We start from the raw sequence: 26,215 nt of genomic DNA, 5'->3' as shown, positions 1-26,215 counted from the left end.
ACAATAGCTCCGACTTGCCTATTCAGGTTGATTTCCAATATTTTAGTCTTGACACCAACCTAGACCTGGCAGCTTGGGATGTGCATATTCGCTGTGTAGAAAGCTTCTCGAAGGTCGCCCCGCTCGCCCAAGGATAGTTATATGGATAAGGGTAGTAGGGGAGTCGACTGGGTTAAGGAATAACCTTGAACAAACTGCCCCTGTCTCGGTCCGTGAGTGTATGGAGGTTCTGATTGGCGATATATATGTAGCCTTCGACTCCTTTAGGCAAGCTAACCAAGTAGGCTAGCTGTAACCGATCACAATGACGCATCTGGGGTGCAGGGAACCAAGTCGGTACGACCGAGATGAAGGATTCCGACTTCTCCTCGACCCTCGACCCTCGACCCTCGACCGAACTGATAATGCGAACTGCAGAACCTGCAGATGCCAGCATAAGAGCTCCAAAATATATATCATTTTTATTATTATTTTCTTTTCGTGGAGATGGTAATATCTACCTGTCATAAGGAGAAGATCATTACATAAACTCCGCTTTTTACTCCTGTGGTCCTGTGGGGGAGCAATACAACCTGCAGCTAAGGTGAAAATCATTTCCAATAAAAACACACACTTCCTCACCTAACTTTGTACCACGAGGAGACTCGCGATATTTGTCTTAAAGAAACAATTCAGAAAAATTCGGTGTAGGATCGTAGTGTAAGAAGTAGCTAGAGCGTCCGCAATATCGTCATCAGCTTCCCGGCGAGCAAGATCCGAATCCGCTTGGCACTCCTTAGCTCTTTATCCAGAACACTGGGACGTCTCAGCACCACGCTAACTAGAAACTGCCTGCTCTAGATGTCACAAATGTGACAGGTCAGATGGTTGTTGGATCGGATTACAGGCCATAGCTCCATAGATCTCACCGAAAAGCCAAAAGGTTTTTCGGTTTACTTGATATAGTTGACTGTCTCCTCTCAAGACAAACATGGGTCCATTTACCGAGCAAGACAGGATTAACCTGGATAGTCAGGTCGAGATTGTCCGAAAGCCAGGCCTCTTCTCCGTAGTAATACCCCGTCAAGTTGAATTGTTAATATCTGAAGGAGTCTTATAGACTCTTGCATAGCGCAGTAGCATCGCAGCACGGCGCGAACTAGATATTTGAATCATGCTAGACCATTCAACTTAATTAATCGAATTCTACAGCGTATCGTTCACCAGTCAACCCCCGAGAATTGTTAATATTGTCCCACCCCGGACTAAATTTTGGATATGGCCAGACATGGCTGCTGCATGGCGTCAAAAAGTGTAGGACGTACATACCCCTTATTTCTTTAATATACCTACCTACCTAGGTACCTATGCATACCTCTTAGCGTGCCGGAGAGGTGACCCTTGAGCATCATTAGAGCGAATCTATGCTTCTCGGTATTTACCAATAGTTATGTACCGTGACGGGAATTTCCATGGTGAAAATTTTTATCCAACATACATAGAGGCTAAGGATGGAGTCGAAGAAAAGATCCCTTGACCCGGAGGTATTACGGACGACGATCATCGACTACCAATGGAAAAGAGAGGCGCTAACGCAAGCAATGGGATAAACACGATTCGGGCCTAGCCGTATTTTGTTGAGCCTCCACACGGAAACGCTACCTAGAAGACTATTGGCTAGGCGTAATAAGAAATAACCATGGTTGAATACTGCCGTGAACTGATGTACTTTGTCAGTCGATAAATATGGCCTGTTGCCTCATAACTTGGAGTTTAATATTGTATAACTAACTAAAACATATATATGTAGTAACTATGCTTAATGTATGTATAATCCATAGCCGGCGTCGTACATCCACGGATTACTCGTATTCGCCGATTGCTTCTCTTGTTACAACGATCGTTTCCCGAGCTTCCGGATATAGGCTGGTCGTACAAAGCATTACTACATACGTCCTGTTTCTTAATGTACCTAGGTAGTCTGGACTCGCATCACGCTGCATGAGCAAGTCCGGCAGCGCTTATTTCGAGTTACCTCGCAGGGAAAGGGAGGGACCCGAGTGGAAGAAAATAATGAAAAGGATTCCTGAAAGAAATAAAGTTTTACAAAATACTGCTACCGAGATATTCGCTTATACCGATGCGCATGTGCCGCATGCATTCCAGGCCGGTCCAAGCAAGTGAGTTGTATCCAGCAGGCTTCGGCTGCTAGGTCGGTACTGTGTAAGTAAGTAAGTGTATTCTACCTATGTATATATGTACACACATACAAGTTTGCTCGGCGTACACAATATGTGGTTGCGATAGATGTTGATTCGCATACTACCGCGCGATAATCCCTGAACTTGATCAACAGCGCGTCTAGTGAGGCTATAGTGAGGCGAGCCAAAGTGACATTGAGTAATAGCGATCGTCGGATCGGCTAGCCAGGCGAAAGTGTCAGTTAGCCGCCGGCCGCCAACGAGACTTCGATGACCGAAGGATTTATAGTGCATACATGATGCCGTGTAAGTGGGACTCGGCAACGAAATGGAAGCGGGAGGGATCCGCAGGTGATAAAATGCTATCGCCGAATGATACGAGGTCCGGAGGTTTGAACGACGACGTCAATAATTACCATGTAAATTATAAGATTTAGGGTAAATCGTACCACTAGACATATATTATGCTCACTTTACGTAGATTCTTGATACTGTTCATATCAGGTTACGAAATTTATGACAACAATAGTACGGAATTATACAAACATTTCTCTCCATGTAGCCCTACATAACAAAGCCGTAAAAACACGTGCTTATCCTGGAATCCCTATTAGTGAATACCAACTAGGTTGCTGTAGCTGAATATTCAGGAGACGATAAAGCTTACGTACCATTGTTATGCACTATCTGTGTTATAGAAGTTATTTAAGTTATTGGTATGTGTACGTAGAAAAGTGAGGTAACATGGTTGGGCATTCATAAAGAATATGTGCAAACCTATAATCTAGAATGCCATTAAACGTGCATATACAGCACTGTATGCAAATGCAGCCTAACAGTAACACCCTGAATATCATAATCCCGATATCAGGTTGATGATTTGCCACAACACGTAGCTCCTCTTATACGCCAACCCTATTCTCACACGTATAAATACCAACCTTCTCATGCCACCCCGTTGCGTAATACAGATCCTGAAATCCTGGATTCAAGCAGTTGATACCTTACGCCACGGTAAGTTCTAGGATCTTACCTAAAGTTGGGCGGTATTATAGTTCGAACACTTTGCGATATTGGGCATTTAAGCTTTTTGACAAAGTCGGTGTAGAGTCGAGAAGGTTAGTTAAGAGACACGTCAAGAAAAAGCTTCTTCGAAACGACAATCATGCTCATATTCGCAATATGCCAAGGCACTATTATGTACGATTCTTTCGTGGTACAAGGAATTGGGCATGAATACCAGATAACGATGGAAATAGACTAATAACGAAGAGAGAAAAAAACAGGGAATATCTCTAATAATAAGAGCAAGCTAAAGCGAGTGTACATTTACTAAGCTTATTCAAGGTAATAATAAGTCTCCTTCCTGAATAAGAGTTGATATATTGACAAAGATCTCATACAAAACTTGAAATCCCAATATTAACCTAGAAGTTATGAATTTCGGCGATAACTAGGTAGTAATATCAACACATCACTTTTCACACTGTCTAACTAGAAGATAGAAGCCATACTGTCTTAAGGTGTAGTTAACCCAGATTAGGTAGCTACTAAATCGACGAACAACTACCCAAGTTATAATAGAAAACTACCTGCTCAGAATAGAACAACAATCTAGTCATCCTAATTCTAGTTGTTGGCATACTACGGAATCACCCAGCTACCTAAAAAGGTAAACCAACTTAGTCAAGTTGTGGTTCGTGCAACAACCAGGCTGTTTTGTTACTATTTGCTTACACCTTGACGAATCCTAAGTCCTGTCTAATTTGGTAAGAATCATTCCACCCATTGCTAGAAGCCGAGAACGAATTAGCTTGCATTTTAATTTATATTCAAGTCACAAAGCATCCGTTTATGCGCCGAACATGTAGAGTGAGCCCGGTAACGGCTGCAGCTAAGTACCCAAGACAGCAGTGAAAAGACGTCATGTGAGTGGGATGTGTACCTAACTTAATCAACTAACTGAGATTCTTCATCATGTGTGAAGGGTAAAAGCCTCACCTAAACCTAGTCTCTAAACTTATGTGTATTAGGTCGATTTTAAGCCTACAATTAGTCATTTTTAAGGAAGAATATAAAAGTTTTAGGATACAAGCAAGGACTTTCATAGAGAAAGTTACCACTCGCAACTTCATTTATGACATTAACTATTATAATCGAGCCGGCTTGATGACATATACCTCACTAAGACTCCTACCTATAAGTGTAATGAATCTAGACGTAGCACCAATGTGATATAAAAAGCCTCTGGTGAATTGTGTTGCTTCTCTTCTCGTTATTATAAGACGTTACAAAGGTAAAGTATGACCCTCCAACCGCAGCAACTCATGCCCAAGCAGGATTTCCGATCGGGCTTCCTTAGAAAGGATATTTATCAAGCCATGAACTTCAATCCAACCGCTGGTCTCTAGCTAAGTGCCTACTACCGCCTCCTTCCATACGAGGGGTTCGTCGCCCATACCCATCCTAACCTCGTAATAGCGTTTACATTAAAAACACGATGAAGTAACGAGACATTTATGATTCATCTTCCGTTAAGAGTTTAATAGATGCTCAATGGCGCCTTGTACGCTCCCACCGCTTCGTCGCAAGGCGGCTACGTTTCTGTCGAAGTCATAGAAACCCATGTCGTTTAGTTGTCTCAATTGTTCCGCGTAGCGTTCCTCGGGAGGTCGGTTGTCTGGTGGAGCAGGTGATCCTGACGGCGACCCCATACCTAGAACTTGGACCATCTGCTGTAAAAGCTCGGGGGTCACAGGGGGTAAGTTGCCCAAAGGGTTTGCGCCCGCGCCCGCGCCCGCGCCTGCACCTACACCGGTTCCAGCACCGGCACCAGCGCCCATTCCCGGAAAGGCACCGCTTCCACCAAAGAGACTAGCGAAAGGGTTGGGAGGCTGACCTGAGGGGTTTTCCGTGCTGGTTCCTTGACCCCGGTCAGTACTGGTGTTACCACTTTCGGTTTGTGCGCCACCTGTCGCCTGGGTTGCCCCTGGGCTAGTTGCTCCTTGAGCTGGCTGACCCGCTGCGAATGGGTTAAAGAAAGCGCCGAAAGGATTAGCGGCACCACCACCACCACCACCGGCACCTGGAACTTGAATGTTGCTCCAGGAGGCTGGGTCGAACGGGTTGTACTGGCCACCAGCATTCTGGTTATTACCAGGACTACTGTTAGCGTTATCCGATGCACCACTAGAAGATAGATCGCCAGGAGTGGTGTCAGTTACACCAGGCATGGGAAAGGCATTCTGAGCAGCTTGGCGACCTCCCATTGCTCGTTGTAATCGTGCGGCTCCTCGTAAAGCGTCAGGGTTGGTCATCATATGGCGGAAAAGCGGAGACCGCACAATCTCGCGAGCGTTGGGGTTGTTTCGCAACATAGGATTCGACTGAATCATCATGTCAATGAAGGCATCGTTGTTCATCATCTCATTCATCTGTTGAGCGACGTTCGGGTTGCTGAGCATATTGGCCAGCTGCTCCTCGTCCATCATGGAACCGACCATCTGAGCAAGGCTTATATCAGTCTTGGGCTCTAGTAATAAAGAATAGGTATCTACGGTGAAAAACTCACTCCGCCGTCAGGACCGAACATATCCGCGGATGGTAGATTGGTCAGGCCGGCGTATCTTGCACCGGTCAGACCTGCTAAGGGATTGTTTGCTGTGCCTGCAGCCATATTGGTGGGAATTTGGGGAGCTGATGGCGTAGAAGAGGATGTCGATGACGAGGCTGGGGCGGGTGTCGGGTTGCTCGCAGCGCTTTTGACTAGGTGAACAGTGTTACCATTTTTAATTTTATATGTGCTCAAGGGCTCCTCGTTCTTCATGACACGGCCAGAGTAGATCAGACGTTGTCGGTCAATAGGAATATCCTCGAATTCGGCACCGGCAAGCTTATTTTTCAAATCGGAAACGGTAGCGGTCTCGGCCATGGTGATGGTATGCTGCTTATCGCCCGACGTCTTCACCTTGAAGGTGACTTGAGGGTCAGAGCCGCCCTCGGTTGGTTCGGCCATTTTCGGGATCGATCGTCAATTGAAATGTTGAAAAGGCACAGACAAGACAGCAATATTAATAATGTTGTCTTACTGTCTTAGGAACGATTTCGATTTTAATAGAAAAATGTTGTTCTACTGTAGTTAGGAAGTCAGGAGATCGAATAGTAAGAAAGCCTGACGAGTTGATGAAGGCGGCAATAGTTTAGATCGAGTGATGTGTGATTGGGTGATGAGATGTTGGTTAGCGATGGTTGATGATTGTCCTAAGTACGAGGTACCATGTTGAGTACTGAGGTTCTGGTCTAGGTCTCAACGTGGGGCAGTCGGCATTGTCCGATTATCTAAGGTACTAGATAAGATTCTATATTTGCCCAATTTTAATATGTAATCTCCGTAATCGTCTTGTACCTATTGATAATGTAAAGTAAAGTACGCCATCAGCCTCGCGGATAGCCCCTCCATTGGTGACTTATGCGACACTAGCTCTTTCAACGTTCTTTTAACATCCATATCCTTCCGCCTTCCGCTAGAAGCTCAAAGAGTTTACACATATACATTAATACATAATCGCATACATAATGATATGGTTGCCTATCGGACAGAGTCACGCAGCTTCTTTATTAAGGGGCGCCAAGTTAAACCCAGAGTTCAATATTACACATGGTTATTATTAGTATACATGGTACTACGCATTGGTGTTAATTATCCTATGCGCGACTTTTCTATATTCTGTTCTGTCGCATGTTGCATGTTGAGACTTGATTGCCAATTATAGAATTGCTCATTTGGCCCCAACATTTGATTCCCTTTTTATATATCTATTAGTCATATAGTTTGATATAATAAGTAAATAAGAGCTAATTGATATGAATTAGTTGAGTATGGTTAGGTATTCTTATGATTTTGAGTTATAAATGTTAAAATAGTTTGTGTTGCTAGGGGGTAAAGACAATTAACATATGTGGCATGCTACCTTTCTTAAAATCAAGACATTATTCAAACACGAAATGACAGTATAAAAGTAGAAGATTTAATTTAATTTTACGGCAAAAAAAAAGTAGCTGTCATCTCAATTTATCATAATGGCGCTTCAGATTAACAGAAAAATCCAGCATCTAGCAACTCTTTATAATCAATTTCGGTTTCTAATCGACGACAAGCATGTAGTATACGTAACCATTGAACCGGGTATCTTCCCAGTGGGTGATTGGTCATTCATAGATTTTCTCTCATTTCCCCCTGGTGACTGGAATCGGGGCCGTATTTCGAAAGACCAATACACAGGGAGTTTAACTTTCTCCTCCATCTCATATGACATTATCCTAGGAGTCGAGAATATATGGCACCAAACATATATCGATCATTTAGAATTTGAGCAGATTGATTCTCTGAGTCAGAACGTCCGCATAGCCACGCACCCTCTTTTCCATTATCCAGTAATCATCAAATTTGCTTCGTTTCCTAGTGAGATAGGCGACATTGAGACCGAAACAGCGATGTATAGTCGGCTTCATGGTACAGGAATTAGCCCTAAGTTTCTAGGTCACGTAACGGAAGAGGGTAGGGGAGTTATCGGATTTGTCTTAGAGTTTATCACGAAAAGCAGGCTAGCAGAACCTCGAGATCTAACCATCTGCCAAAAGGTCTTAGCAAGGCTACATAATCTAGGTATAAAACATGACAATATTCGCAAGGATAACTTCCTCGTCCTAGGGGGGAAAGCGTTTCTGATCGGCTTCAAGGTATCGTATTTGTGCGATGAAAAAAAGGAACTTGAACTTGAATATGATAATCTTCAAGAGCTATTTGGCGGGTGTATAAAGAATGACAGAGGGACAAAAAGCTATACCAACTAGAATAGGTTGATATTGGTACAGGATAAATCTGGTCTGCTAAAATTTACGTGCGGTTTATAAGTTCAGAAACTACTCTTCGTTGAGATGCTACGGTTGAAATAAATTGTTGTTAGTTGAATTTCTTTTTTTTTAAGATTGCAATGTAGAACACTTTCTCAATAATCTGAAAGATGTACGGTACGTATTATTACATAATCGCTCAGCCAGGGATTTCCAACGTGAACCTCGGCATCTCCAGACTACAATAACCGACTTCCCCATGGGGCGAGCTGCAAGCTGCTAATCCTCATTATTCATCTATTCATTCAAAGCGGCACTTAGATATTTTACATATCTGCACAAGCGTCCCATCTTTTAAATTGTAGTTAAGCATATCTCATTTTGCTTGTAACTATAACCCGAATTGTATACACTATGCGGGGAATCCAAGTCGGTCAATATGTCAAGGTGAGAAGAGATAAATACTCTTAAATACCTAAATCAAACAACTTTCGGCTTTAAATACAACTAACACCCGTATAGGGCCCGAAAGAGCTTAAGATAACCGAGCTCCCAGACCCAACACCAAAACCAGACCAGTACCTAATCGAGGTGCACGCCGCGGCCACCAACTTCTTCGACATCTTACAGATACAAGGGAAGTATCAAAACCAGCCTCGTAAGCTCGCACCTAGAACCTAACCCTAGTCTTACCGTTGACTTCTAACACACCACTAAAGCATTCCCCTGGGTCGCCGGCGTCGAGTTCTCAGGTATCGTCCTCGCCACGCCGTCTGCCTCCAAATCGCCTAAGTTCCCAGTCGGCAGCCGCGTCTTCGGCGCCAGCCAAGGCGCCTACGCGACGCGCGTATGCGCTGCGGAGCACGAGCTGCTGGCCGTGCCGCAGGGATGGTCGTTTGCTGACGCAGCGGGCCTGTTCATCACAGCGCCTACGAGCTATAGCGCATTAGTCCTACGCGCAGATGTAAAGGCCGGCGACTGGGTGCTCGTGCATGCAGCGGCGGGAGGTGTCGGATTGGCTGCCGTGCAAGTCGCTAAGGCGTTCGGAGCGACTGTCATTGCGACGGCAGGAACGCCGCATAAGTTAGAGGTTGCGCGCCGGTTTGGTGCTGACCATGTAGTGGATTATCGCGATCCGAACTGGCCTGATCAAGTGAAGAAGTTGACGCCAAAGGGTCGCGGCGTGGATATCGTGTATGACCCCGTAGGGCTGGTAGACAAGAGCACCAAGTGCGTCGCGTGGAACGGGCGCATCCTGGTAGTTGGGTTTGCAGCCGGGTCGATTGAGAAGGTAGCTATGAATAAGGTACTGCTTAAGAACATCAGTTTGGTCGGTATCCATTGGGGTGCGTGGGCGAAATTTCAGAAGGAGGGGATTCCCGTGGTGTGGAATGGGATCAACCAGTTGGTTGAGCAGGGCAAGTTCAAGGGTACTGTATTCTCGGATAAGGAGTTTATTGGACTTGAGAGCATTCCTGATGCCTTGGTTGCGTTGGGGGGAAGAGAGACGTGGGGTAAGGTGGTCGTGAAGATCCCGCAAGAGGGTGGGAGCAAGCTGTAGATTTCGAGAATAATATAGGTTGGAATTTATTAGCTCTTGTAATATTACAAACTTCGCGGGTACCTTGATGGAAAGGTAGTGGAGTATTATATAGGCGCTCTATCTGACCATTTATCAGGCATTCATTTGCTCATTCTGAGTTTTGATCATCTTAGCTTTTTGAATGACATTTAGATCTCCTGCTCAGCGCTCACTGAACCCTCCGTGTATAAGCCCCCCTTTACGGTACAGTTTCCTTCAAAAATGCATGGTTACCATAACCCATATACTTAATCTGGATCTGCATGCTCTCCAGCACCCTACGCTTCATCTCTGGCACAGTCTTCAAAATATCCATCTTGAGGAACGCCCCGTGCGTAGAGCTAAAGTCGTATTTCTTGAGTATACTCCACATCCGCTGCAACTCATCCGGGGCCAAGGGGATCATGTTCGGGATACTCCACATGAACGAATAGCTATTTAGACCCGCGGGTCGGACCCGCGCAGCTCCTATGGCATCCGTATCCCAGCTGCCTAGCCCCGAAGGCGTTGTAACTAGCGTGTCGGCGATGAATAGGTGCTCTTTATACAATGCCACAAAAGATCCTGGAAAGTGACCGCCAAGTTTGATGGCTTTGACACCGGAAGACTTGCCATCGATCTGTAAGTCAAGCTCTATGTCCTCCACGAAGACCTGGTGCAATGAGCTCTGAGTCGTCCATTGCTTATCCTCGGCAGCTAGATAGACGGGGCAGTTAAAAGCGCGAGCCCATTCTACGTGCGTTGAATAATAGTGCGGATGAGAGATGACGATAGCTTTGAGACCACCTAAATCTTTAATCTTGTTGACAGTATCATCATCAATGAGAGTGAGACAATCCCAAAGGACGTTACCATCTGGAGTATTGATGAGGATGGCCCGCTGACCGATGCCTATCTTGGGCTCCGTATGAATAGATGCAAACCTGTCGTCACTTTCGAAGGGTGTCCATACGTTTTTGGCAACTGCACGAATATCGCGAAGATTGGTAAAAGCTTGACCAGTCGGTAATGTGAATTGACGAGGGTCGTCACAAATGAAGCACGTTTTCAACTCTAGCCTGTTTGCGGTGGGAAATTGTGTCCCGCAAGCTGTGCAGATGAGCCATGATTCTGTTCTCTTAGGATCATATGCGGGCTCACTGGATGCCATGTCTAAATGTGTTTGCTGTTCAGCCAAATCCAGACTATCGTTGATTTCGAATTAAGAATTCCCTTCTAGGCTTCGATGTGTCTCTCTGAAATACGAAAGACATACCATAGCCATTATAGAGGTGTTTGAAAATAGTAACATTATTTGGGAGCTCTGCGGGGTGCATTGGTGGGGGAGGAGACTTGGAGAAGTGGGGGAAGACTCCTATTAACATGAGCTGAAGTGACACTATTACACTAATAGAATTATACCTTATATTTGTATATTTTTATGTGAATTTATTTTTAATCGATGTGTAACACACTTATACCATTAAAATTTATTAGAAGGTACCTAATCTAACCTTACGTACATGCCTTATCGGATGAAAGTAGTACATAGGTAAATTCTATTCCGTGTGCGGAAGTTGTAGCCGGTTATCAGCGGCCGGCGAAGAAGGTGAGCTGAGAAATGCGGGGGATACTGAACTCTATCCGGTTCGTGTAAGAGGGCGGGAATGAGCTGACCTTATCTTTCACTCCTTCTCCGGCATTCCAGTTGCCACGTACATAAGGCATGAAGTACATTAATAATAACTCAAATTCCCATCCTGAAGCTTTCTTTAACTTCCATGCTACCTAAGTAATATATTGTCTTTTTGACGTCACATTTAAGTCGTCGTTAAACAAAATAGTCGTCTACTCAGGTTCAACTAACAAGATGGTCTTCTTTCTTGACTACATCCAACATAAAAGAGACTGGTAAGTATTTCATCCCCACCATTCCTAATTTCCTACCAATTATCTGGCATGAAATAACCGATTTCGGAAACTCAAAATAAAAAGTCTATTTCTCACAGTAAAATAGCAAGTTCAAGCAGAATGAGCGTGCAGAGAGACTTCGGGCCTTGACCAACTATCGCGGCCCCTTTACCCCTCTAGACCGGGATATCATCAATAAGCCCATCGAGGAATTGGTCGAAGATGTACACAAGGGTGAGCTTAAGCCCATTGACCTACTTCATACGTATGGCAAAGTTGCGCTCAAGGCACATGAGAAGACGAATTGTGTAACTGAGGTTATGATATCTGATGCTGAACGTTGGATTGCCGACGGGTCCATCAACATTAAGGGCCCATTGGCTGGTATTCCGATCAGTTTGAAGGATACAATTAATGTTGGCGGGTTTGATTCGACTGTCGGTTACAGCAGCTTCGTTGGTAACAAACAGCCGCAAGATGGCGCCACTGTTAGACTACTAAAAGACGCTGGTGCTGTTCCCTACGTCAAAACCAACCTACCTATTACACTGCTCAGTTTCGAATCTACGAATGACGTCTGGGGACGATGTACCAATCCACACAACAGCAAATACTCTCCTGGAGGATCAACCGGTGGTGAAGCAGCCCTATTAGCGTTAGGTGGGCGAATTGGAATTGGAAGCGATGTTGCTGGCAGCGTCCGAGCCCCGGCCCATTTCTCCGGCATCTACAGCCTGCGATGTTCAACTGGACGATGGCCGAAAGCAGGCTTTGCGACAAGTATGCCTGGCCAAGAAGGCGTGCCAAGTGTATACAGCCCTATGACCAGAACCTTGAACGACCTGACGTATTTCACCCGTGCTGTAATTGGTATGCAACCATGGAAGTACGACCACTCTGTTCATCCTATACCGTGGAGATCCAACGTGGAAGAAGAGTATGCAACAAAAAGTAAATTCCGCGTCGGCGTAATGAGGACCGACGGTGTGGTTGATCCCAGTCCCGCATGTGTACGAGCGCTAGAAAAGGTAGAAGCTGCCTTGAAAGAAGCCGGCCACGAGATTGTTGAGGTTGACGTACCGTCACCATACGAAGCACTTAAAATTGGTGCTCTCCTATTGAACGCCGACGGTTGCAAGGTATTTAAGTCTTTTTTCCGCTCCGGCGAATGGAACGACCCGGGAGCTCATCAGATGGATTGGCTCATACGGCTTCCGCGCCCGTTCAAATTTATCTATTACCTATGGGTTAAGTACGTCCGGAGAGATGATATCTGGGCAGGTCTTGTTAAAGATTGGCATGAGAAGAGCGCGTATGAACAGTGGCAATTAGTTGCTCAGCGTGAGGCTTACAAGGGTAAATTCTTCGAATGGTGGAATAATGCGGATATCGACTTCTTGATCACACCTCCTAATGCGACACCAGCCGTACCTCACGACGGTATGAAGGAAGCTGTAAGCAGTTGTGGCTACACATTCCTATTCAATATTGTAAGTGAACCCCTACCTAAATCTGTGTTTGCTTAGGTCGTGCTGAACGAGATAGGTTGATTATACTTGCGGCATCATTCCAGTGACACATGTCGATAAGACCCTCGACAAGCTACCGCCCACCTTCAACATCAGGAAACTAAATGGTGTTGCCCAAGGTGCATATAAACTTTATGACGCCGAGGCGATGCACGGATTACCAGTGGGTGTTCAGGTTGTTGGACGAAGGTTAGAAGAGGAGAAAGTACTTGCTATTATGAAGAGAGTTGAAGATGCACTCGGCGACGACAAGTACCAGCTACTCGACATAGATTAATGTTTTCGGACCGGGACATTATTGTAGATCCGATGATTTTATAAGATACCCTGCTCGCAGCGGTTCCACGGCAACTTTATTATTAGACATGCCACTCAAGCAAGACTAGAATTTAACGAATTGCGACTTACTTCCAAAGCTTTCGTGGAATCATGTGTACATGCATTGCTATAAGGTAGGAAGGACTCCGATCTCGGGCGACTTTACGGCCGGTTGGTACGGGTCGAGTCCCTTATATAAAATATCCCTAGACTCGGAATAGACTCGGACTAAATATACTATAAAGTCAATTGAGGAATATTAACTCATAAACGTTATATCTTATAATAACACAATAAAAAGTCACCCACGCAGAAACCGGCTCCTATCCTGAGAATTTCACCCCTCGTAATGGCGGAGAAGAAAGACCATTGGTCCTCTGAGGTAAGTCGAGCGAAAGCTACTGCTTAGATATAGGATATTCTTGTGTATACATTCTAACAGGATTTTGTAATTTAAGGCATATCAACACTCAGCCTCCTTCGTGCCGAAGCTCGCTACAAAGATCTTACAGTGGCTCGACCCACAGAAGGACGATGTGATTCTGGATATCGGTTGTGGTGGTAGGTTTCCTTTTATAAATAGGGTTACCTAGGTACACTAGTACTTCATTTTGAGATTAGTTTGCTCCAATGCTTACCATATCTATAATTCAGACGGCGTGGTCAATATCCAGTTGCAAGAAATCCTAGCCCAGGGCAGCGGTAGCATCCATGGCACGGACTCATCGCCGGCTATGATCGAGGCAGCGACACAAGCAGCTGGCAAGGCCGGTGCATCAAAATGTACCTTCGAAGGTAAGCAAGGCCATCCTTGCCTTAGTAGCAAACTTACGTGACTAACACAAACCCAGTCGTCGACGCCCTCGAACTAGCGCAGGCGCAACACTTACAGCGCGGGCACTTCACCAAGATCTTCTCTAACGCAGCACTCCACTGGGTCTTCGGATCATCTAGGGGCGACACAGAGCGCCAAGCCTCCGTATTCCGCGCAGCACGAGACGCCCTAGCTCCCGGCGGCACCTTCGCGTTCGAGATGGGCGGCCTCGGTAACGTAGGCGAGATCCGGGCCGCGCTGCTGGGAGCCGTAGCGCGACGCATCGGGCTCTCTAAGGCAATCGAGCATGACCCGTGGTTCTTCCCCGACGAGGCGTGGGCCACGGATATGCTGGAGAATAAAGTTGGAGGGTGGAAGGTCGAGAGGGCGGAGCGCGAGTATCGTCCTACGCGGGCTGATGCGGGTGGTGTAGAGGGGTGGGTGAGATTATTTGGAGCGCAGTTTTTTGAGGCGCTGAGCGAGGGGAAGGAGAGGGAGGAGTGCATTAAGGAGGTGGTAGATGTTTTGGAGTTTGTGTGTAAGAATCCGAGCGGTGGGTTTCATCTGGGATATGTGAGGTTGAGGGTTTTGGCGAGGAAGCTGTGAATGCGTGGTTTCTTCTACGTTCTATAAATATTTTGCGAAGAAAAGATCTCGACATATCGAAATGCTTCCGCTTTATTGAAAGTGTTTAGTAGCTGAGAAGAGATATGCTTTTAAAAAAAAAGTATTGGCTTATCGGCTTATATAAATGAAATAAATAACAGCTTAGATTTAACTTTTTTAACTTCTGATATGAGATGCGTGACGTCATCATCTGATTTATCTCGTGGGACATTCATCTGATCTCCCTTAATCTCATGACCTAAATCTATAACCTTCAATGTTCTTAACCTTCTTAAAATTGTACAAAACACCATGTAACACCTTCACCAAATGGTATATACCATATTCCTAACTACATTAAAATCTTCCTGCTGCTAAACATATTCTCATAACGTCAAATCATGTCCAATCTATCTAATAAAATGCTAACCCCAACCCCCAATTCCATCCGCGCCCTCCAAGCTATCAGCATAGCACTCCTCACCACCACCGCCGGGGCCAGCGCAAGCCTCTCCGTCTTCCTAGTCCCGCGGCTCATGGAATCCCCCACACCCCTCATGGTGGGGCAGTTCTTGCGCGCCATATCCTCCGCCCGTCAACGATTGACGATCCCGCTAATACTTCCGGGCATCCTTCACGCGTATCTCGCGTATCTAGTACCCGGAAAGGCGCGTGTGTACGTTATTGCGGCTACGCTAACACTCAGCACATTGCCGTGGACGCATTTTGCGATTACTCCGCTGAATCGCGAGATGGAGGAGCGATTCATGACCCTGGATGCGGAGTCCAAGACTGCGCACCAGTTGGTGGATTCGTGGGCTATGAGGAATTTGTATAAACCTATTGTGAATCTTGCAGCTGGCGTTATTGGGTTGTATGCCGCCATGTGGTAAGAGGTGATAACATGGTTTTGGCTTTAGCACCAGACTACTAGAAGATTAGGAATATGGGTGTTAAATTTGACGGTTTTATTGACTCAAGGCGATGCTGACCTACTTAAGCACAAATACTATCACGGATCTCAGTAAGATGTTCCTAAGATAATACTGTAACTAAATGGCAGGCCGCTATCACTATATTCAAGACCAACTCAAAGTCCATTCATCTGACCAAGCATCACCCACCGTCAATGTGTCAAGATCCGTAATCGTCAAGACTTTGCTCGAGTCCTGTAAGACCCACGCGCTACTTGGGACTTCTTTCCCGTTCAACTCTACTTTAGATACGGGATCTTGAGCTCCTAGGATCGTCACATTACCCAGCACATTCTTATCTTCGAAATTTCCGCGAGGCGTAGCCTTCAGTGACGAGTTTCCAACGGTGAACTGACAGATGTTAGCAGCTTTATCCACTCATGAGCAATAAAAATTAGGAATCTTACATCAATCCAGGTAGTAGTATTAGGCACAAGGCTCTCTCCATCGTCAAGATATAGTCCTCCACTGGCATGTCCGTCACCATCTAATGCGACAAGGAGACTCCAGGGACTGGCTCTAACGGCAGCAGTGGTTAGACCTGGTTCTTGCAGCGGTATGACTTTCCCGCCTCGCACGTAAACCGGGATATGACCTAGTGGCGCATCAATAGTGACGTTTTGCCCGGGCGCAACTCCTGTGATTGACGTCTTGTTGTACCAATCATACCAGATGGTACCAGAACCTACGCCAGGGAAAACACCGTCGACGGTCGTAGCACCCTGGACTAAACAAGGAGTAACTAGGACCGCATCGCCGAGAAGGAACTGCCTATCAGCGTCAGCCAGCCATGGCTCATCCGGAAATTCCCAGGCCAGAGCACGGAGGGTCGTTGAACCAGTAGAATGGCTAAGATAGAAAGTTGTGTAGATGTATGGCAGCAACGCGTATCGGATCTTCATGGCCACCCTAGAAGCTTCCGCTACAGATGGCCAAAGGTACGGCTCCTGGCTAGCAGCCCCTTGCGTATTGTGATTCCGGTAGAACGGGAAGAAAGCAGACAACTGCATCCAGCGAGAACACAACTCTTCATCCACATCATCGGCAAACCCGCAGGTGTCAACGCCGAACATGGGGATACCGAAAAGGGAGTAAGATAGGCCCTGTGGGATGGAGAAAAATAAGAACGCCCAAAGAGAATAGTTATCGCCCCTATTTTAACGGTGAGCTATGGTTCAAGAGTGAACAGATCAAATAGAGCTATCTTACCCCCAGTGACCAGCCCATTTTCCAGAGCCCGCAAACTGAGATCGTCCGATGATGAATGGTCTCTTTTCAGGGAAGACATTTAAAAGGGCATGATAGGTAGCGTTCAATATCTGATGCCCGTATACGTTATGGACGTCGTACTCTACAATCCCACCGTGGTGTGTCGCATTGGGGCTGACGGCATGGACGGCAAGATCTCCATGGAAATTGTTGACAGCGTACGGAGGCCAGTTGACGTTCCGAACGCCCGGAGTCGGGGTACTACGAAGATAAGAGGTCGGAGTAGGATCTTGTCGGACTTCAATAGCTGCTTTCTTAATGTTGGTCGGATCGACACTCTTGGGGGGCTGCCGGATCTCATTTCTAGATTCGCTTAGAAGGTCTAAGTTCCGTTCATCGCTGCCACAGCTGCCTACACAGAATGACGATACTTCTGACATATCAATCCAGATACCGTCGAACTTGATTTTACTGTAATACTCGGCGACCTCGGATATCCACCACCGGTTGGCTCCAGTACCATTAAATAAAGCACCAATCCAGTCAGGGAAAACTAAATACATCAGCACAGCCATTGAGGGGAAGTGGTATTTAAAGACACATACCAGTGAAACCAGGCCAAACTTCTCCGACGTAGATAGACCCATCAGGGTTAAGTAGAAAAGCGTCTTGCTCAACACCTCGATTAAAAGGGGTATACGCATCGCTAGAATTGGTAGGGTCCGGCACATATATAGCCGAGTCGATGATAGGCACGTAATGTTGACCATTTTGATGTAGGCGCGATAGGAATTCGGCCCCTTCATCATAGCTAAAGCGATCTGGGTCATTTTCAAAATCTCTATACCCTTTCATGTAATCGATATCGGCTACAAAGTGTTAATGATAAACCTTTATAACTACCAAGTATCCCAGTTAAAAAACGGAACAATGACTTACACCAGATTGTCTCGAGGGGAATTTCAGATTTAGCAAAGTTGTCAATAACGTTTTGGAGGTCAGTCCAGTTGTTGTAACCCCATCTGCATTGATGGTAGCCAAAGGTCCAGTACTGCTGCATCGCAGGTAATCCAATCGCACTCTTTTGGTATGACTTGGTAATTTTATCCTGGGTAGGGCCCTCGTACAAGTAGAGATCGATACTGCCACCGAGCGCTCTCCACGTAATGTTGGTTTCTCGTAACAAGACTTCTTGAATATGGGCGCTACGTTGGAAAACACCGTGGGTATACGACTTATACTTAGTCGACTTATCTGTGGCATCCGGAGCGTATGTTAGAGCCCCGGTATCTTTGTCTACCTCAAAATAACGAGTATCAAGGTAAATAGGATGGTTTCCATAAATATTGGCATCAATATTATCGCCTACGTCAGCTGCGAAGAAGGTCCCTAATATGAGTTAGCACATGCTAGAATCTAAGAAAAGCAGTAGTACTGTACGAGTAAAGTTATTTCCAAGTCTGAAGCCGTGGATTACCTCTCCAAGGCCGTACAAGTTGTAGTTCTCAGGTAAAGACGAGCCAAATTCAATGAACTGATTTTCATAAACTAATTGGGAGCCTTCCGTGGTAAACAAGACATCGTTGGTACTTCTTCTAGTGACTTTAAATGAGAATGTAGGCTCATTACTCCAAGTGAAGTCGAGATCGCTGTCCGAGGAGTCAAAGTCTTCTTCGACCTGAGGCTTCGGGATCAATTCATCAGGAAGGATAAACCAAGTATAATTCTCAGTACCAATGTAGCGGGGTAGTATCTCGACGTGCAGTCGATCTACCGCTTGATACTCAACTGTTAGGCTTAGAGCTTCGACGTCGGTGCCATAAACATTGCAAGCTTCTCCAGCCAATGTGAGATCCGCCGTAAATCCAGTACTCGTGTTCTTCACGTTAGAAGCTACATAGCCTGGACAGACAGTTTGGGGGTTGATGGCTTGGGGATCAACGATATTAGGGATGATGGGTTGACCAACGTCTGGATTAGGATCGGGATCATCTTCAGAGGTGAGAGCATATTTTGTGATGGTCGATGTCGGCTGTCCTGGAACGAGGCGCGACAATGACAGTAAAGTCGCCAAGAGCAACATGATATATCGAATCATTGCTCCCCTATTCAATCTTCCAGAACACCAACTCCATGTGATTGCAAAGGATGAAACGAGACTTGAAAACAGGAGCAGACGAGAAGCGATGTTCAATTGATCATACCAGGAATCAAGCCGGACTATAAATGACATGAGAAATGGGTCAAGGCTGAGAGGGTCGGCGGATTGTTCGGTGATAGTATACGTGGTACCACTCCGACTGGGCGGAAGCCACCGACTTATAGAGCTGAGTATATTCATTTTGAAGTCTGTTAGTATGATTAACTACCCCCACCTACGTAGGTAGATCCTATAAGGTAGGGAAGTAGGTAGTTTACACCCAGGTAGTTGAATAACAAAAACTTAGGTACCTAAGGTAGCTATGATGTATCTTCAAATGAATAGTTTCTACGCAGGCTGTTATGAAGTCATAGTTTAGGTAGTTAGGGGTACTAAAACATCATCCCTTCACAAGGATAACATGAATTGCTGTTGTTGCATCACTAGAATAATTGTAAAGACAATTGTAGTCGGTGAACAGGACGTATAGTAATTCAAAAAACAGTTACGATCTCCAAATCCCCGCATTCTTATGCAATGTCGATCCATCCGGGGGACGCATCCAAGCCTTTTTAAAGCGTGCAGTGCTCTTTTTGTCTTGCTCAGCAGACCGGCAGTCTGCAGAATACCACCGATAAATACCACCGATATTGTTTCTTAAAGTCCGCAGGCGGACAAAGTGTATATAGTCGCATACCCCGCAGTTTATTATACTTATGCGCTTATAGCACATAGTTTAGTATTGCAAATAGCTTAACTGCGCCCCACATAAGCTTTTATTACTGTTAACTTATCGCAATTCGCATTTCCCAACATTCATCACCTCTAAATAATTCAATCACATCTTATTGTTGCCAGTTAAACGTCACCCAAGAATAGGTATACTATTGCGAACAGTATCAATCCATAAAATAAACCGATTGAGTATAGCCAGACATAATCAGTTACCATCTCCGGCTATGGCTTCGCCAATGGCACCTCTGCCGCCTTCCGAACTTGCGAAGCAGATCCTCGAGCACAAGGCGCCCAGTTACACCTTCAGTTTCTCACCATTCTTACGTTCTAACTACGGTCACGGATTCCCACCAAACAGACCTGTATGCAAAGCATTTGTAGCAGGGCACTGTCCTTTAGGTACATCATGTCCCGACCGTCACGTTGCGCCCAACGCGGCCAGCAGCACCAACGCCAGCTACAACTCCCTAGTATGCAAGCATTGGCTGCGAGCTCTATGCAAGAAGGGCGAGAGTTGCGAGTTCCTCCACGAGTACAACCTACGTAAGATGCCCGAGTGTAACTTCTTTGTACGCAACGGGTATTGTTCCAATGGCGACGAGTGCCTTTACCTACACATCGACCCACAATCTAAACTACCTCCCTGCCCACACTACGACCGGGGCTTCTGTCCTCTGGGCCCCAACTGTTCCAAGAAGCACGTTCGTCGTAAATTATGCCCCTACTACCTAGCCGGCTTCTGCCCCGACGGCAAGACCTGCAAGGAAGGTGCTCACCCGAGGTGGGATAAGAATCTCGAGAAACCCATCGCCAAGGCCGACGTCATACCCGAGGAGCCTATCAGAAGAGACGACGGTTTTATGGATGAGGATCAAAGAGATTTCGGAAGACAAGATAGGGATAATAGGGGGGGTCGGGGCGACAGATTCGGTGGCGGGCGTGGCGGTCGATGGAGAGGAAGAGGCGATAGGAAATTCGGGCGTGGAAGAGGTCATCACTAGAGACGACGCGTCTTATCATACGCACCTGATACGGACAGGCAGGTAGACGGGACGGTTGCTATGCCGTAACACGTCTCGATCAACCGCCTAGGTTCGAACAGGTGGGGTATACTGCCACCAATTTCCACCCATATGCAAACATTTTGCTCGCCTTGGTTGGCTCATTCTTATGACAAGGCTCGTAACCCTCGAGGCATTCGATGCAATCGAGTTAGTTACCATAGGTGGGGTACTTACAGCCCCAATACTTCCGAGCATGGAATGGTCCTAAATTGGAATTTTTAGGACTATCGTCTACGAGGACAGCAGTGGCCAGCCACTGTAAAAAAGTCTCAAGGAAAAGATGATAGGAGAGGACACAGGATACCCTCCATGATATATTACTAATATAGCAATAATGCAGTCGTTACCTGCGACGTCAATCAAGCAAGACTGCCAATTTGTTATGAACCATCTATGCATTCGTGTGAACTAAACAAGCTATATAAGCCACTATCCACGTAAAAGAGAAGCGAGATATATCCAAGCATTGAATACGGCCATGCCATCTAGCCTCGTCACCAGCCATATGTACAGCCTTTGTAAATCCCGTCATCCTATTCATCAGTCATCACGACACGACGCCATCCAAAAAGCAAACCACCTAACCCTTCCCTTAGCCTAACCTTAACCCTCGTAAATTTCTCAATATTCTTATGATTTCCAGACGTTGTGCCCATCATGCTCCTTCGCAACGGCAATAAACTCACTGCCTTCACCAATCTCGCTCCCGGCGCTCTTCTCGCTACTACTGCTGCCACTAGCACTATCCGGACGCGCGCCTCCCTCCCAGGCGCTGAGCTCGTCCACCCTGCGGATTCCCATCATCCACGCCACTAGACCACGCGGAGCCCAGCGGCCGACGAATCCATAGAGACCGGCGCCGAGGCCTACACGCACCACGTCGCTCTGGTTCGAACCGTCGATCACGTCGAACACAGCGTTGTGTAGTTCCCGCAGGGAGCTGCCGCGTAGTCCGCGGATGCGGCCGGCTGAGATGGCGGACGACGACTGCGACATAAAGTTACGACCGTATGCGTTGCGTGCGGACTCCGGCCACTGCAGCGTCTCGACCGGCGACGGCGGCAACAGCGGGTGTAAACCTGTCGTCGGGAGAGACGCTACGTTTGCTCCGGCGGGGCCTGCACGGACGGGCGTAAAACCTGCGAAGTCGAAGGTGCCGAGTTGCATGTGCGTTACAGGGATGGCGAGGGGGCTCAGTTCCGCTGTTAGAACCTCTGTGAAGGCGGAGAGGGCGGAGCATACGGTTGCTTCGGGGGCGTGGAACGGCGGGTTGATCGAAGAGATGATGGACGGTGTGAAGACGAGGACTCGGGGTGTTCCGGTGGTCTCTCCTTGGGGCGTTATTCTAGATGTAAGGAGAGGTAGGAATGACTGAATCGTAAGAATGGGGTGGAGAAGATGGGTGTTGAAGAGGTCGGCGAAACTCGAGGGAGGAATCGTAGCGATGGGGGAGGTTTGGTAGTTGAGCGAGGGGATCAGGATAACCGCCTTCAACACCAGGTAGGTTGGCTTCGCTCGCGGGACAGCGGCATGCGGGGTTTGGAGATAGGTGGCGAACCGTTCGATAGCTTGGCCAGCATTCGGAGGCTATACCAAAATGTTAGACACTAGATACATCGCGGTGCTATTTCGACTATGAATACTTACATCGGTTATATCGATACCCAAGGGTCTAATATCGGATCGTGAGAGGCTCTGCACCGTGACTTCGTCTTCGATAGTACTGCAAACAATATATACGATAAAACCCCTCCTCTCCAAATCCAAGGATAAAGCTTTGGTCAGCGGTAACGTTGGTGATCCGGCGATGACGACGACCTCGAGTCTGCCACCATTTCGAGCACGCTTCGCCCGACGAGGTTTACGGAGCTGCTTGGTATATCGTATTGTTCTGTATGTTATATATCCAGCAGTAACTACTACGACGCCGCAAAGTATCTTATGACGAGAAATCCAGTTTTGTATACTCTCGTATGTAGTCAACGGTATGATCTCGACGGGCGGTGGTCGAGCAGTAGGTTTTGGTCGTACATATTCGGGTACCCATTCTGCTGAAGATAGGGTATCCCTAATCTCATCTGCAACTTTGTCTACTGTCTTGTCGACATAGTCGGCAACCTCTCCGGAATATCGCCGGATCTGGTTGGGGATGGACGAGAGCTGTCACATGTTTCCTCTATTAGCCTTTTTGGTTCTATTCATTTCGATGCGCAACAAAGTGCAAGGAGAGAATATTGAACTATAGGGCACTAACCAAGTCCAAAAACTGCTGGTCGTCGGCAGACATGACCGGATATCAGTTGTTTATATTTCCAGAGTTGAATGGTGAATTAAGGATTGGGTATCGATGAAGTTCGGCGAAGACGGAATATCGGTGTTCATCAGCAATGTTGAATTTTTTTGAAAGATAGCCCGCCTCACATGGACCTATCAATTATCTTATCAAGCCTATTAACTTTAGCACGTCTCCATGCTTACCAAATGGTAATTGCGGGATGATGCAATCCCCCGCATGCACTTAAAATGAACCTAGACTCGGAGAGTACCGAGGTACTTAGACACAGGGTTAGGTACTTAAATACATACCCCTTTTCAACGACCAGAGCATCAATGCAAGGCAGCTCAATGCAACTTAAACACTCCCAAGTTCTGTCTGATGAGAAGAATCAAGATAATCATCGCAGAAGAAACGCAAGCTTGTCATAAAAGTCGGTTAATATTTTATAAATAACGAAATATATACGTATATTAGTCGCAAATAATTAAAACTAAAGGTTATAAACTAAGCCCCTATGATTACAACGATAGCAGTTAATGATTCCATACTCGGCGAGAAGAGTACATATTGCACTTAGTCCTCATATGTTGTGGCATGTTGTAGCTTATCAAGTCGCTATTAAACCTAAATACAACTTAAGTATTTGATAATCACTACCTAAAGCTTTAATTTGTAAACGAGACACTGTTTGTTCACGAGTAATTGGAAAGTGCAAAATTATAAACTCTTCAGACTTAGATTTATAGTCCACTGGAGACATAAAGTGCCAAAGTCTGATATCAACAACTATAGACTCCAATAATCACTTAACTATCCGAGAGCCTATATCAGAAACACTTTTATGGTAACAAACCAGATATCTAACTCTATTTTTAAACCTATCCTAAACATACAAATATTATTTACCCAGGTCACAATACCATAGAACTCAGAGTTCACCTTGTAGGAGATAAAACAATACTATCATATTGGAAGATGAAGAGCATTACCTAAAGAAATAAACATAGTAGACACAATGAATTGTACAAGACAAAGGGGCTTATGGTATAAGTTTTATTACAATAGAGGAAACCCTGAAGTACAACCTAATAACTCCTCTATCCTGCAATACAATTTGGTAACAAGCAATAGAAATTCCCCCTAAAGCACCACATAACCTCGCCTCAGTCATTGGACATATGATAGTAGTCCATCCCGCTTAATCCGTGTTGCCCCACCCCGATCCCCAAGGTGATTCGGGCAATTTCTTCTCGATCTTATCATAGATGCCGTCAGGATTTTTGATGCAATCCTTTAGGTCGACAGAAGGGCGGATAAAATCCGGATTGAATAGTGTTATTCGTCGGTCGCCAGTACGTTTAAGAACGAAGTCGAGACCTTCGCGTAAGAGATGTCCCCAGAGAGGATTGAATTTGCCAGCCATTTCTATCTTCCAGGCTTCCGAAAAACACCGAATGATACCCTCGACGAACCACATGTCTTCGTAAACTTGGCAGCGGCGGTATTGATAACCGTCCACCGGCATACCGTCTTCTGTCGTATGGTAGTCTTCGCAAGGGTCGTAATAAACCATGACGCTTTTAGGCTTTACGTGTCCGTGATAAAGGCTCCGAAATATTCCTTCCCATTTGTTGTAGTTATCTTTGTATTCATCCCGTCCCCAACAGTCCGAGGCACCTCCCCACAGCGAGCAGTTGTAGTCGATCGTGATGTGTTGGAAATGGCATGTATTGTGAGGGCCAATCTCACAGAAGAATCTATGCCAGTCTTGGAGAGGAAGACCTATTCTCACTCTCTTATATATGTGCGGAGTAACTTCGTTGTACATTTTTCTGCAAACTAGAGTGAGTCCCATGGATGGGAATGATGTCTTGTAGTAGTATAGACCTTGCTGTGCATAGTCGAGTATACCGTCAGCGGCCCAATCATACTCATAGATTGCCTCGTAAATCATTCGCCGCACCTCCAGTGGCAGCGAAAAGAAGGTTTTTTTAGGAGGGGATTCTAGAGCCCTCTTGCCGGTATGATGAACCTCTTTCTTAGGCATCGCGTCCTTCTCGGGCTGGTTCAAGGACAATACAGCTAGCCTATGCTCGATATCCCTGAGTTCCTCCGAAAACGTTGGAATACCCATTTTGTTTAGATTTTGGGATAACTGTTCCGATTTCTGTAGTTTAAAGAGTTGAATACAACTGTTACTTGGATATATGTGTCGAATAAAAGTGTGCGTGTGATTAGGGAGAAGGTATAGGGGGGGGATAGTTTTATACCCAAGCCCCGAGAGTATGGGGAGGGAAAATAAAGGAATTGTTTTGGACAAGAAGTTTGTTCGAGTTGTCTGTTGCTCAAAGAAAGATTGAGAATGAACTTTGTTTCTGGCTTGAGGAATAAATAGATATTTGTTTTGATTAAGCTTAGTCCAGTGATTCACGGCTTTTAGACAATTGGGAAGTACGATACGGGTGAGGATTGTAACAAACATCATTTTAAGTACCTAAGGTGGCAGTAAAAGCTTATTACTAGACTCACAAGATGCATTATGTACCTCTTTTAGTTTAGGGACGTACCTTGACACGTACTTACATGTAGATAGGTAGGTACCTATGTAGTCAACCTACACAAACACTCGAGACTCTTATTTAGGTACCTTAGTCTCAAGTCCTGCGTGGAACCATTTTGCATGGACCACCATTAGGTGGGCTGTGCAGAATCGACGAGGAAGTTACGATGAATAATGACAAGCAAAGTTTTTCCAGAGCAGCGCACGGTAGGACGCACGGCATGACAGACGGCATCAGCGGGCAAACAAAGTTTGAAAAATATTCTATGAATCATATTTATCTTGCTATGTGATGTCCTTAGAGCTTTCCATTGTATCTCTATAGGAAGGTACTTTACCTAAGGTAAGGTAGGTAGCTACCTGATAGTTTTATAGTTAAATGCCTCCAGAGACTAAATCCAATACACTGTAAACTGCTGGAGCTTAAGATATCAGTAAACTAAAATTAATAAAAAATAGTCATATTAAGTACCTAGGTACATA

At 45.8% G+C, this 26,215-nt stretch overlaps 11 protein-coding genes across 13 annotated transcripts; 6 read left to right on the top strand and 5 right to left on the bottom strand.

The window, feature by feature from the left end:
• Positions 1-4,714: 4,714 nt before the first annotated feature.
• On the bottom strand, positions 4,715-6,195 carry GL218_06185 (Deubiquitination-protection protein dph1; the record flags this gene model as incomplete). The annotated part of the gene is made up of 2 exons (XM_033582887.1): positions 4,715-5,683; positions 5,752-6,195. 2 exons carry the CDS (start codon positions 6,193-6,195, stop codon positions 4,715-4,717), a joined length of 1,413 nt encoding a protein of 470 aa, XP_033434052.1.
• Positions 6,196-7,259: 1,064 nt separating this feature from the next.
• On the top strand, positions 7,260-8,033 carry GL218_06184 (uncharacterized protein; the record flags this gene model as incomplete). Its single annotated transcript, XM_033582886.1, has 1 exon — positions 7,260-8,033. One exon carries the CDS (start codon positions 7,260-7,262, stop codon positions 8,031-8,033), a length of 774 nt encoding a protein of 257 aa, XP_033433997.1.
• A 414-nt stretch (positions 8,034-8,447) lies between these two features.
• Positions 8,448-9,594, top strand: GL218_06183 (Quinone oxidoreductase-like protein 2 like protein; the record flags this gene model as incomplete). The annotated part of the gene is made up of 3 exons (XM_033582885.1): positions 8,448-8,480; positions 8,556-8,691; positions 8,753-9,594. 3 exons carry the CDS (start codon positions 8,448-8,450, stop codon positions 9,592-9,594), a joined length of 1,011 nt encoding a protein of 336 aa, XP_033434046.1.
• Positions 9,595-9,814: 220 nt separating this feature from the next.
• Positions 9,815-10,765, bottom strand: GL218_06182 (uncharacterized protein; the record flags this gene model as incomplete). Of its 2 annotated transcripts, none has more annotated exons than XM_033582884.1 (1): positions 9,815-10,765. In XM_033582884.1, one exon carries the CDS (start codon positions 10,763-10,765, stop codon positions 9,815-9,817), a length of 951 nt encoding a protein of 316 aa, XP_033433996.1. The 2 variants fall into 2 exon arrangements, with proteins under 2 accessions (XP_033433996.1, XP_033433995.1); XM_033582883.1 differs by having other exon boundaries at positions 9,815-10,039.
• A 699-nt stretch (positions 10,766-11,464) lies between these two features.
• Positions 11,465-13,311, top strand: GL218_06181 (Acetamidase; the record flags this gene model as incomplete). The annotated part of the gene is made up of 3 exons (XM_033582882.1): positions 11,465-11,505; positions 11,612-12,995; positions 13,051-13,311. 3 exons carry the CDS (start codon positions 11,465-11,467, stop codon positions 13,309-13,311), a joined length of 1,686 nt encoding a protein of 561 aa, XP_033434047.1.
• Positions 13,312-13,701: 390 nt separating this feature from the next.
• On the top strand, positions 13,702-14,772 carry GL218_06180 (putative methyltransferase C70.08c; the record flags this gene model as incomplete). Of its 2 annotated transcripts, none has more annotated exons than XM_033582881.1 (4): positions 13,702-13,734; positions 13,811-13,913; positions 14,007-14,147; positions 14,204-14,772. In XM_033582881.1, the coding sequence occupies 4 exons, from the start codon at positions 13,702-13,704 to the stop codon at positions 14,770-14,772; spliced, it is 846 nt and encodes a 281-aa protein (XP_033434048.1). The 2 variants fall into 2 exon arrangements, with proteins under 2 accessions (XP_033434048.1, XP_033434049.1); XM_033582880.1 differs by having other exon boundaries at positions 13,974-14,147.
• A 422-nt stretch (positions 14,773-15,194) lies between these two features.
• Positions 15,195-15,665, top strand: GL218_06179 (uncharacterized protein; the record flags this gene model as incomplete). Its single annotated transcript, XM_033582879.1, has 1 exon — positions 15,195-15,665. One exon carries the CDS (start codon positions 15,195-15,197, stop codon positions 15,663-15,665), a length of 471 nt encoding a protein of 156 aa, XP_033433825.1.
• Positions 15,666-15,851: 186 nt separating this feature from the next.
• On the bottom strand, positions 15,852-19,038 carry GL218_06178 (Alpha-glucosidase; the record flags this gene model as incomplete). Its single annotated transcript, XM_033582878.1, has 6 exons — positions 15,852-16,097; positions 16,154-16,898; positions 16,956-17,508; positions 17,561-17,824; positions 17,895-18,344; positions 18,396-19,038. The coding sequence occupies 6 exons, from the start codon at positions 19,036-19,038 to the stop codon at positions 15,852-15,854; spliced, it is 2,901 nt and encodes a 966-aa protein (XP_033434171.1).
• A 1,028-nt stretch (positions 19,039-20,066) lies between these two features.
• Positions 20,067-20,831, top strand: GL218_06177 (mRNA 3'-end-processing protein YTH1; the record flags this gene model as incomplete). Its single annotated transcript, XM_033582877.1, has 1 exon — positions 20,067-20,831. One exon carries the CDS (start codon positions 20,067-20,069, stop codon positions 20,829-20,831), a length of 765 nt encoding a protein of 254 aa, XP_033434176.1.
• Positions 20,832-21,524: 693 nt separating this feature from the next.
• GL218_06176 (uncharacterized protein) lies at positions 21,525-23,181 on the bottom strand (the record flags this gene model as incomplete). The annotated part of the gene is made up of 3 exons (XM_033582876.1): positions 21,525-22,481; positions 22,542-23,054; positions 23,149-23,181. The coding sequence occupies 3 exons, from the start codon at positions 23,179-23,181 to the stop codon at positions 21,525-21,527; spliced, it is 1,503 nt and encodes a 500-aa protein (XP_033434175.1).
• Positions 23,182-24,370: 1,189 nt separating this feature from the next.
• On the bottom strand, positions 24,371-25,306 carry GL218_06175 (uncharacterized protein; the record flags this gene model as incomplete). Its single annotated transcript, XM_033582875.1, has 1 exon — positions 24,371-25,306. The coding sequence occupies one exon, from the start codon at positions 25,304-25,306 to the stop codon at positions 24,371-24,373; it is 936 nt and encodes a 311-aa protein (XP_033433827.1).
• Positions 25,307-26,215: the final 909 nt, after the last annotated feature.

Source organism: Daldinia childiae (assembly GCF_008694065.1).
Source record: "Daldinia childiae strain JS-1345 chromosome Unknown Scaffold6, whole genome shotgun sequence".
Classification (NCBI taxonomy): Eukaryota; Fungi; Ascomycota; class Sordariomycetes; order Xylariales; family Hypoxylaceae; genus Daldinia; species Daldinia childiae.
The sequence above is the reverse complement of the archived record's forward strand: the minus strand, read 5'-3'. Positions and strand labels throughout refer to the sequence as shown.